General features: G+C 38.0%; 1 protein-coding gene across 1 annotated transcript in view; it reads right to left on the bottom strand.

Moving 5' to 3' along the window:
* The window catches only part of LOC125263168 (Fc receptor-like protein 3), a 43,977-nt gene extending 36,468 nt beyond the window's left edge, over window positions 1-7,509 (bottom strand). Inside the window, 2 exon segments of the mRNA XM_048182089.1 lie at window positions 7,087-7,195; window positions 7,388-7,509. Of these exon segments, the coding sequence (XP_048038046.1) occupies window positions 7,087-7,117 (31 nt within the window). The 5' untranslated portion in view covers window positions 7,118-7,195; window positions 7,388-7,509.
* Between the last annotated feature and the right edge of the window lie 4,825 nt (window positions 7,510-12,334).

Genomic DNA, 12,334 nt, shown 5'->3' with positions numbered 1-12,334 from the left:
ATCTAGTAGTCATTTAAAAAAAACTACAAGTGGCTCAAAACAAGGCTGCAAGGCTTGTTCTAAGGTGTTCTTTGAGAACTAGTGTAGTAGAGATGCATGAACGTCTTGCTTGGCTGATGATTAAGCATAGACTGTCTGACAATATGTTAGTATAATTTCATAGAATCATTAACACTCAGACTCCTAAATTTCTTTATGACAAAATAATATATTATTCTGATATGCATTTACATTATACAAGAGGGGCGAATAGTGGACAGATTTTTTTACCCCTACCTAAATCTGACTCTATGAAGAGAACTGTGATGTACAGGTCAATTGTGTTATGGAATAATCTTCCAGTTGAGGTTCGTGAAATCAAGGGAAAAACTGGTTTTAAAAAAAGACTAAGATTGTATTTGTTTTCAACATCATAATATTGTTTGGATTGGTTGAGTAAGGTTGGATTGTGTGCTATGTTGTTTGTGTATATATATATATATATATATATATTTTTTTTTTTTTTATTATTTTTTTTTTATTATGATATATTTGTAGTAATTGTGATTGTAATTATTGGATGTTGTATGTATTGTTTGGACCCCAGGAAGACTAGCTGTTGTTTCGGCATCAGCTAATGGGGATCCTTTTCAAATAAAAAAATAAATAAACTTGAAGTATTCATTTTGAAATAACGTTTCAGTCAAGTAACCCAATTAACAGGGAACTTAGTAGAAGTTGCCGCTAGCAATTTTGGGCCCTATGAAAGAATATGAGGTCGGGGCCCCTACCGCACCCATTCCACACCAAACAAGTCAAGCTAGCTATCCAAATTCTTTGTCTGCAATTTAATAATAATGACCTATTACGTTTGCTATTGCTTTTGACCACTAGGTATCAGTATTTAGTCAGAGACCTCCCATGGCTGTAGCTAGCACAGATGATTATTATTCAAATGTAAATGTAATAGAAAAATACAGTAATCAAATGTTCATATTCATACGTTTTTATACAAAGTCAATTGTTTAGTCAAAAATTCAAGAAGGTCCATATTTTAAAGCTACAACTAGTCAAAATTTACCAAAATAATAACAACAGAACATCTGGGCCGCATTAATGCACGGGCTTACCTGGGCTTAAGCCCAGGGCCCCGGGCTGAGGGGGGCCCCGGTGATGCCGGAAAAAATATAACCGCATTTTATAATGTGATGATGACTGTCCCTTTAACATCGCTTTGATTTGAATACATGTGCGGTCCTGCGCGTTAAGTTCATTACGACGCGCTGCGTCTAGCAGCAAACAACTAAGTATCAGTATCTGGACAACGCGGACGGACTGCCTGTGTGCGTACACAACGCGTTTTTGCTTTGAAAAACGCGAGACGCGGGCAGTGGAATGGGGGAAACCGCAAGGTCTCGAGACGCTTTTTAAAACTTTTTTTAACTTAGCTGAACTGATTCATGGCTTTAGAACGCCATGTCATGCATCAAGACGCGAGCGCAACGGTTCTGCACGTCCTTCTAGCGCATGTTTACATAGAAAAACAAAGAAAAAGTAACGCAGAAAAGCGCGTTCTGTGTGAACAGCCCCAAAGAAGACAATGTGTACTAATTTTAAAGACGTGGTGCACTTCTCGACCGATGTGCGACCCTTCACTCACTGAACCCTACAGTCGTCAGTAGTCCAATAAAAATACAATTCATAGCCTACAAAAATACAGTTTCTGAAAACGTTCAATGAGGAACTGCACTTAAAATGTTGAAATGTTGAAATTAACAATGAACAATACTTTCATTAACCTTACTGATGGAATCTTATTATAAAGTGTTACCATTTCATATAAATCCAAACAGTCATGCTAAATGCATAAATGCATAAATCCAATGACCATCTTTAAATATATACACAAAGGCCATAGCATTGACATTAGACCAGTGTTGTGCATGAACGCGTTCAATGAACGACGTTCACTGAACGCGTTCATATTTTCGCCGAACGCTGAACTGAACGAGTCACTTTTCATTCAATGAACGAGAGCGGCGCTCACTCTGGCAGGAATGAGCAGCATGCGCAGTTCACGTTCACGCTCATTTGAAAACTCAGGTTTTACGACACGACTGTTTACAGCAAACACCTTGATGGTGCAGCATCATGACTAGTGCTAGTACTAGTTCACGTGATTCAAACTTAGCTACAGCTGAAGCCAGTTTTGAAGAGCACTTAGCAGAGTTTTATGTACAAACAAAGGAAGACTCAGACGGAAAAAACCTCACGTTTTTGTGCAAACTGTGCCCACCGGGACTAAACAAACAAGTACGTACGTCAGCCACATCGAGTTCAAATTTGAAACGACACATCGAGTTACGCCATCCGAGCTATCTTGGCAAATATCTGCGACTGAATGATGAACGCAAGAAATCATTAACGAAGAGAGGACCGCCGCCAAGCACACCCACCCAAGTTAAGCTCACTGCATTTAGTAAAGGACCTGCTGTTCACTGTTTACTTCCTTTTGAAGGTGTGAAAATGTGTTGGTTGAGTATTGCACATTAAGCAGGGTAAGCCCAAGCTAAGTTTACATTACAGTACATGACTACTTTGGTCTGGTTTACATAGTTACTGCCGTTCAGAATATGCTGGATTTTTGTCAGTAGACTGATCTTTTCCCCATGAACCTGAATATACCTTATTTTTAAGTCCTGTAATTTGGTTCATGCTGGCTAAATAAAAGTTTCACTGAACATACAGTATACCTTGACTGCACCTTGTTTTTTCCAATTTCTACATATCATGATTACACATTATTTAAGGGGTAAATATTATTTTTCTCCTGGCTATAATAATTGTCTCTTGTTTATTGGTACAATAATTTTGATTAGTTTTGGAGTTGCAGTGATTTGCAGCTGGTAATGGATGGTAAAGAGGTTCTATTGAGTAAGATAGTGGCCTATCTTAAAAAGAATTTAACAAATGAACGTGAACTAGTTCATTTTTAGATATGTGAACTTAGTTCATTTAAAAAAAAAAAGAACTATGAACATGAACTAGTTCATTATCATCTGTGTGAACTGAACTTTGAGCTAGTTCTCTTTAGGTATGAACTGGCACAACACTGCATTAGACACATATTGTATGTATGTATACATTATTTGCTTCCATTTTAAAACACTGATTATTATTTAAATAAGATTTGTATTGTATTACAGTGATGTTAAAAGAGAACTGAAATCAAATGCATTTCTGATTTGTTTATATATGTCTGCTGCATGACAATACAGTTTGCTTTCTCATGACACTAGTTTTAATTATGCAACTTTGCTGCATAACGAATCAATAAAAGCAACCAGCTGGATATAAACTAATGCAAATAGATGGTAACAATCATGACATTAAACATTTGGGTCGAACTTGCGTGTGTTTTTGTCACATTGTTTTTAAAGATCAAAGTGAAGGATAAAAAAAGTAATTTTGCCTTAAAGAATGAATTGATTCTGAACTGCCGAAATGAGCAATTCCAGTCTCGCTTCCTGTTACAAACCTACATAACAATGTAAAAATTAGCGTAATGGCAGCCGGTTGCTCACAAACAACATCTATTTTGACCCGCCTTCAAACACTTCAAAAAGCTGAGACTGGAAGAGTTTGGTTTGTGTTGTTGACATGTTGACATGACATCTTTACGGTGTGAAAGCAAATCCACTTTGCATGCACTTCCAAAAGACAAGGACTCATGCTGGAATTGAAATGGTAAAACTGGCGCCTTTGTTACTGTTCGAATCTGCGTCTCATTTCAGAGGCTGCGTCCTCCGGAGCTCGCATTTGAAGGCATACATCGAAGGATGTCTTATTTAAGAAAAGTAACCATAATAAAATTGATGGTTATTCCTCATGAGGTGCAAAATGCTGTATTTTCTTTCTTAAATGAGCCGGCCTCAATGACGTATACAGCCTTCAAATGCGACCTCCGGAGGATGCAGCCTTCGAAATGAGTAACCTGTACAAATAGTTCAGACTATATGTGCCAATATGTAGTTCATGCAGTGATATTTATATTTTATAACAGACCAATAGATTTGGATGTTCTGGTAATGGCATTTATTCATGCAAAATAAAAGGCTGATAACTTTCACTTTGTGATTAAGAAGATTGAGTGAATGTAGGCAGGGGTTAAATTGGGATTTGTTATGTGGGGGGGCTCTGTGGTTTCAGGCTTTCGAGTGGTGCATGTGTATGCAAAGACTACAAAATCGTATCATTTGACAAACTGTAAAATATAACAAGTTGAGAGAGCCCTCTGCTATGAACAATAAAATGCTGATCAAAATCATTCTATAGATGCTGGTAGTGTGAAAGCTACATCTGATGACAATAAAATATTTCTGTAGGCCTGTGCCTTTGTGTCAGTATCAAATATAAGAGTGATGCTACCATTAAAGGATAAAATATAAATACAAAATACAGTGCTCGACATTAAGCCTGGTTTTGTGCTTGTCCTTTGGACAACTAAATCATTTACTTGTCAGAGTAAAAAAGTAGCTTGTCTGGAAAAAAAAAAAAATTATTACTATGCAAATCTTTTATCTTTTATTTCATATTCTTACATTTGATAAATTAAAATAGTAAGACACTATAGGGCTGTTACCAAATTAAATAATTTACACTGAAAAAGTACAACTGCGTTCAATAATGTTATGAGATTCTTTAAATATTTTTGAATAAACAAATAAGAAATGCTGGTGGGAAATTTATACTTTTAAACATTAAATTAAACCGCCAGTAGATGGCGGCAAGTGACCGTCTTAATGAGTGAGCCACTGAGTCATTTATTCAAACGATTCACTCTGAATCAAGAATGAAGCAGTTGTTTATGAATGAGCGATTGAATCTTCACTCAACCGATTCGTTCAAAACGCTGAATCATTCAAAACGGCTGAGCGCAGCTGCGAGATGCGCTGCTTCAGCTTTGTTTGGAACTATTTTCGCTGCTACAATAGAACAAAAAACAGACATATTGCATCTAAAACGTAAGTGATTGATATTAACTACTTGTTTATTGAACTGATGTATGAAATTAGTGTCAATTTCAATCGATGTGATATTCAGGAATTCAGCACTTTCGGTCGTGTGATGCTTAACTTTATCATATGTCGTAAATGGCAAGCTAAACCCCATTGAATTTTTATTGCAACATGATAACTGAGTTTCTTTGTGTGAGCAGAGCTCATTTGTTGTGAATTCTCCTCAAGAGGTTACGTGATCCTCAACAGCGCAATATCACCGCCAGTACGCACTATCAGTCGCCACCATAGGTCGCCACTTAAGCTAGATTAATCATTCTTGCGTTTTGGTTGTTATTGACATTTTAATCAAGCTACTTATCTGGTCAGGCAAGTAAAATTCTCTTTCACTTCAAAAAATCCACTTGTCCCGCAGTCCCGGACAAGCGTATGTCGAGCCCTCGTATAAGCCTATGTGCTCCGGCCCAATTTAACCCCCGAATGTAGGTAATAGTGCTGGTGGATGAAGGGCCCCCTCAAGAGGTAAAGCCCAGGGGCCCCTTGTAGTCTTAATGCGGCCCTGCAGAACATGATAAATTATAGTGGTCATCAAGAGTTTAAAAAGCTTGCAGGATGATGTTTTCCCCTCTTTTCATCAGTCATTTTAGTGGCTGTTTTAGATCATGTTCGACTTTCTCCGTATCGTTTTACTATCCTCAATAGAATCCAAATGGGTTGCACATTTTATCATCAGCGTCGCATAGAAATGGCTCATGCAAATCTTAACACTTTTTGTGCGCGCTGGTGAACGGCAACATGTGAGAAGTGCTGGTGCAAGAGAAGTGCAAACCAGCCCATTTCAAGCACTGACTGTTACTACTAATAAAACCGATCTCTGGGGGCCCCAAAAGTGCGTGGGTCCTTAGAAGTGCAAACCAGCCCATTTCAAGCACTGACTGTTACTACTAATAAAACCGATCTCTGGGGGCCCCAAAAGTGCGTGGGCCCTTAGAATTGTCCTAACTTCCCCCCCTTAGCGGCGCCCCTGCCAATTAAACAGGACTTTCACTTCCCATCATGCTTTGCACCGGGCTGGAGTGGGTAAATGTTGAAAAAGTGTAATTTTATGCATTTCTTTAGAAAGATGAGAATATGGAGAGACTTCTTACTGTTTAATGCTCTATTATGTAAAAGTTTTTGTTATGTTTGTGTTTTTTGGAGATTACCATTGTGGTGAAGTGTAGCTTTCGCTTGGGTTGAGGACCTGATAACAAAAATTGTCTATTTTATGTAATGAAACAACCACTTTAGTAGTGCTTTGGATCAAACTAGCCCATTTCTACCAATTCAATTTCTATCAAATCAAACCGTTTAGACTGCCGAGACCGATTATCACATGTGTAAATAGTTATGTTTAGTTTATGTAAAGGACAAAACAAAAGCATTAATAATCATATGATTATTATATATATATAATTCATTTATTTAAATATAATTAATTACAAACAGATTTCCAGGCATTTCACTTTTTTCCCCTACAGTTGATGTATTTTTCTTGCTTTAAAAGAACTGTCTCTTCTTTAGTAAAGTTGTATTATTATTATTATTATTATTATTATTATTGCAGTCTTCTTCTGCTGCCATTATTTTCCTTGGATTTGCTTCTCAGTTCCATGCAATTTTAAGCTTTTCTTGGTTCATTCCATGTTTTCTAGGCAACCTCTCTCATGCTAATTCAGATTAGCACAGTTGGTTTTACATTAATCTGGTTTATTTTAATTCAGGACTCTATAGTCCAGGTTTTAGTAATCTGTACTTAATCTGTGTTTCAGAAAGCCATTTTTTAAGACACAATTAACTATTCTAGATTAAGGCCTATCCTGGCTTAAATTAAACCCTGTCCGGGAAACCGCCCCAAAGAGTTCATTTCTCTTTCACAAACAGCTCTAACTGCACACTTAAACTCTCAAGCTCGCCTTTCACAACTAGAGCTGGATCTGAAACACTGAGAGCAGCATGAAAATAAATTCCCAAAACACGAAATCACTCGATCCTATTCATAATATAAGAGCAATGGACATGAAATACATGCGGAGGAAATAATACTCACAGAGCACAAGAGGAAGTTGACTGAGCTCCATACTGACTGAATAATGACAGACGGTTAAAGACACAGACTGAGTTAAAGCCTCAAGACTTCCTGATACCTACAGTCAGATCTTTAGGAACATGATGACAGATTAAAGACATACAAATGAACCTCATGTGTTACAGAAAACCTTCTGATAATGTTGATCATCTTGTAACATGTTTTCAGAAAATGTCACACATGTTTATGCTGAAATGTTGTCAGGATTCATTCAGTATCAAACTGAAGAGCATCAGTTTGCCATTATGAGAAGAAACAATACCTTGATGGATATTTATTGTAATGATGGTATTAGCTGTATTGATAAGTGAAGAAGCAGAAACTGGTGAAGGACTGCTGTTCCTCCACACTGGTTAATGCCACTGAGCTGAAAGAGAACAAACCAAACCACAACTATGAGCTTAACTCTATTTCTATTATCAGGCCTCTGACAATAAGAGTGTCAAGTTTGGCTCTGATATATTTGTACTTGTCAACAGTTTAATATTCATACTGTTATGATTTCCTGATTGGTCTAGAGCAGGGATGGGCAACTTCAATTGTGACGAGGGCCAACATTTTTTCTCCCACTTTTTCTCTGTACAGTTTTCTATTGACTTAAACATTCAGAGGTTTGATATTTTCTGATAATGACTGTTGTCCAGGGCCGGAGTGGGACTCATTTTCAGCCCTGGAGTTTCTTAGACCGGCCCACTTTAATTCATGAAAATAATGTAATTAAAACCTCAGTTTATAAGTCTGCAATAGTGCACTGTACCTTGTAATTAATTGTGTTTTTCAAAAATATCTTCAATTTTGAGAACACCGGGAATTCGCCAGTCCGGGCCTGCTGTCGTCAACAACAACAAAGCTGTATAACAAACCGTAGCGGTGTCTCATTTAGTTTAATTCTGAAGGCTGATGCTCCAGAGGACGCATCCTGTGAAGGATGCGGACGGTATACGGAGTGTCCTTAACCAGAATTAAACGAGACGTCCTTCGTGGGACACACGGGCAGGAAAAGAAACGGGAAATATCACGTTGCTATGCCAACACATTCACGGCAGCGTCGTTGCGCACTCACAACAGTTAAATGAACGAAAATCATTTATAAATTTGAAAAGAAAATGTATTCACTTGTTTTATTTTGGTTAATGCTTGAGGAGCTGTGGTGTATGTAGATATCTGTTGCAGAGACAAAGGAGGAGCTAAGATATTAAGAACAAAGTTTAAAACAAAAACAAGCTTGAAACTAATTAAACATCACATCTTCGCTGTATACATCTGCAGACGCCGCCATTTTTAAACATTTCAAATAAATAAATGATGCATCCTCATGCATCCTGCAAATTCCTGGGAAAGGAGGACGCATTCAAAGGTCGCATTCGGAGTGTCCCACATAAGGCTGGAATACACTACATGACTTTTAAAATCGGAACGGATTTTTAAACAACAGGCATTACACTTGCAGACTTTGTAAATATTTACAGAGAAAAGCCGGGCATCATACACTACATGACTGAGGATACATGACTGGATACATCCTACATGACTGAGGATCACACACTACCAGACTTTAAAACCTTTCCGAACACAAACAGAAACATGCGCCTCATTGCTAGGAGACACATGACAGACAGACAAAACAAATGCAGGAGATGAGATGACCCGAAGCACTGGAAGATACGAGGCAAGTGTGTTTGGAGATGGACAGGGGTGGGCGGACACAGTCAGTATAGACAGATTACAACAGGAGTTAGAGGTAAAAGGTGTAGTTTGATCTCAAGTCAAAGTTTATTTATAAAGCACTTTTTTAAAACAACAAGTATTAATCAAAGTGCTGCAGATACAAGAAAAGAAAACATATTCAATAATACAAACAGAACAATAAAAGAAAAACACTTAAGACACAATAAAACAGTAAAAGAAAGCAGCTCTCACATAGCATCGAACGCCAGACTATAAAAATGAGTTTTTAGGCCAGATTTAAAGACTTCTAGTGTTTGAGCCTGTCTGATGTAGAGAGGAAAACTGTTCCAGAGCTTCCAGAGCAAAGGCTCGTTCCTGCTCTTCAGTTTTACCCGTGGAAGAGCTAAAAGCAAATGGTCAGCAGACCTTAATGCTCTTGACGGAGCATACAGATTAATCAAATCCGATAGATAACTTGGTGCTGAACCATTAAGAGATTTAAAAACAAGCACCAAAATTTTAAAATGAATCCTATAATGAACAGGTAGCGAGAATGGGAGTGATATGTTCCCGCATTCGTGTACCCGTCAATAGGCGAGCTGCCGCATTCTGGACCATTTGCAGTCTGGAGAGAGAGGCCTGACTAATGCCAAAATAAAGGGTATTACAATAATCCAGGCGACTTGAAATGAATATATGCACAACTCTTTGAAAATCTTTAGAGGACAAGAAAGGTTTCACCTTGGTGAGTTGTCTCAATTGAAAGAAGCAAGATTTAACTATTAAATGAATCTGTTTATCCAATTTAAAATCACAATCCATAACAACACCCACATTTTTTACATAGGGCTTCACATATGGGTTCAGCTCACCAAGGTTTATGTCCCCCTTGCATAAAAAACAGCACTAATGTTTTCTTTTCATTAAAATTAAGGAAATTTAGTGCCATCCAGGACTTAATTTCTTCAAAACACTGCAATAGAGGTGCTAAAGAGCAGGTATCTTTACGTTTCAAGGGCAGATAAATTTGCAGGTCATCTGCATAACAATGAAAAGAAATACCAAATTTCCTGAAAATATGTCCCAAAGGGAGCATATACAGGGAGAACAGAATAGGCCCCAAAATGGAGCCCTGGGGGACCCCACATGTGAAAGAAGCAGTTGAGGAGACATAGTCTCCAAGATGAACTGAAAAAGTTCTTTCAGCCAAATAGGATTTAAACCAATCCAATGCAGTACCCTTAATACCAACACATTGCTCTAGCCGTGAAATCAAGATATGGTCTACTGTATCAAATGCAGCTGAAAGGTCTAGTAAAATTAAGACTGCACAATCACCAGAGTCAGTGACAAGTAGTAAGTCATTAAAAACCTTCAACAGTGCAGTTTCTGTACTGTGTAGTGCTTTAAAACCAGAGTGAAACATTTCATGAATACCATGTAAATCTAAAAATGAATTCAATTGTCCAAATACAACCTTCTCCAATAGTTTGGATAGAAATGGGAGTTTCGAGATAGGTCTATAAATAGCAAAAACTGATGGATCCAAATTAGATTTCTTGATTACTGGTTCCACAGCTGCATGTTTAAAAGACTTAGAGACAACTCCCGAAGCCAGGCTGCTATTGAGAATTGCAAGAATTTTAGGACCAATGGTTTCAAATGAATCTTTAAGAAGACGGAGAGGAACAACATCAATTCCACATGAGGATGAGTTCATTTTGACAAAGGTCTCTTTCAGTGAGTCAAGAGACACCAACTCAAACTGATCAAAAACAGCAGAGCACTCAGTGGAAATGGATGAAGTCGTCGAAGAGAGCAAAATATTAGCTCTGACAGCCTCAATCTTGTCAATGAAAAAGCCACGTTAATAGTACTAAATAGCACAGATGGCTTATGGGAGTTATTACAGATGACGCTAGAAAGATACTTTGATTTCTCAGATCTAACAGTTTTTTGATATTTAAGCAAATTCTTCTTCAAAATATCAAAGGAAATCTGTAATTTATCCTTCTTCCAGCGGCGTTCCGCTCTTCTACACTCGAGCCTTACATTTTAAGTAGTAGCATTCAGCCATGGTTGAGTTCTAGGCTTTACTCGAACCATCTTAAAAGGAGCCACAGTATCCAAGATATTAAGACAAGTTGAAGAGAACAATGAAGTCAGATCATCAGTGTTAAGGCCGTATGAAGACAATGAATAGTCATCATCAATAGCATTAAATGCCTCTGAAAATGATTGAATTTTTGAAGAATTGATCATTCGACGGTGATGGGTTGGAGCAGTCACTTTGGGATCACAGATAATACAGAGTTCCTTTTCTATTTTATATATATATAAATTTTATATTTTGTTTGAGTTTATTTGGTAAAGTTATTAAGTCAAGTCAAATCAAGTCAAGAAGCTTTTATTCTCATTTCAACCATATATAGCTGACGCATTACACAGTGAAATGAAACAACGTTCCTCCAGAACCCTGATGCTACATAAAACAACAAAAAGTGCATATGGTGCATGTGTGCAACCTGGTTACCAGACAACACACATCAGTGCAAAACAACATAGAGCAGTGCAAGACAAAAACACAAAACACAAAAATAGCAAAGATAGCAAAGTAGCTCCGCCAGTAAACATGTTTTTACAAGATAAAGTAAACAGTAACAAAAATGTAAGTAAAAATATTGTGCAAAAATGCAAAAATAGCAGCAGTCCAGGAAGATGTGCAAAAACAGCATGTAAACAGTTATATAGTAATGAAATGATATAGTATGAATGGTACTGAATCGTGAGTATACGAAGTGAGTACGAATGTGTGTTAAGTCCAGGTTGTACACATCAATCCCACAATTATGTGTGTGTTTGTGTGTGTGGGCATATTCAGCTCAGTTCAGTTCAGTTTTTGTTAAGAAGCCTGATGGCTTGAGGAAAAAAACTGTTATACAGCCTGGATGTAACGACCCGAATGCTTTGGAACCGCTTCCCTGATGGCAAGAGAATGAAAAGTGTGTGTGACACATGTGTAGGGTCACCCACAATGCTGTTGGCTTTGCGGATACAGCGTGAGGTGTAAATGTCCATGATAGAGGGGAGAGAGACTCTGATGATCTTCTCAGCTGTTTTAACTATCCTCTGTAGGGTCTTGCGATCCGAAACAGTGCAGTTCCCAAACCATGCAGTAATACAGCTGCTCAAGATGCTCTCAATGGTCCCTCTGTAAAACGTGATCAGGATGGGGGGAGGGAGATGGGCTTTCTTCAGCCTTCTCAGGAAGTAGAGGCGCTGCTGGGCTTTTTTGGTGATGGAAATGGTGTTGAGTGACCAGGCGAGGTTATCCGCCAAGTGAACACCAAGGAATTTGGTGTCCCTAACAATCTCAACTGAGGATCCATTGATGATCAATGGAGAATGGCCACTCTATGTTCTCCTGAAGTCAACAACCATCTCCTTAGTTTTATCAATGTTCAGAGACAGGTTGTTGACTGCACACCAGGCTGTTAACCGTTGCACCTCCTCTCTGTACGCTGACTCGTCATTCTTGCTG

This window comes from Megalobrama amblycephala, linkage group LG2, assembly GCF_018812025.1.
Source record: "Megalobrama amblycephala isolate DHTTF-2021 linkage group LG2, ASM1881202v1, whole genome shotgun sequence".
In the NCBI taxonomy this organism is placed as follows: Eukaryota; Metazoa; Chordata; class Actinopteri; order Cypriniformes; family Xenocyprididae; genus Megalobrama; species Megalobrama amblycephala.
This window is presented reverse-complemented; position numbering and strand designations above follow the sequence as displayed.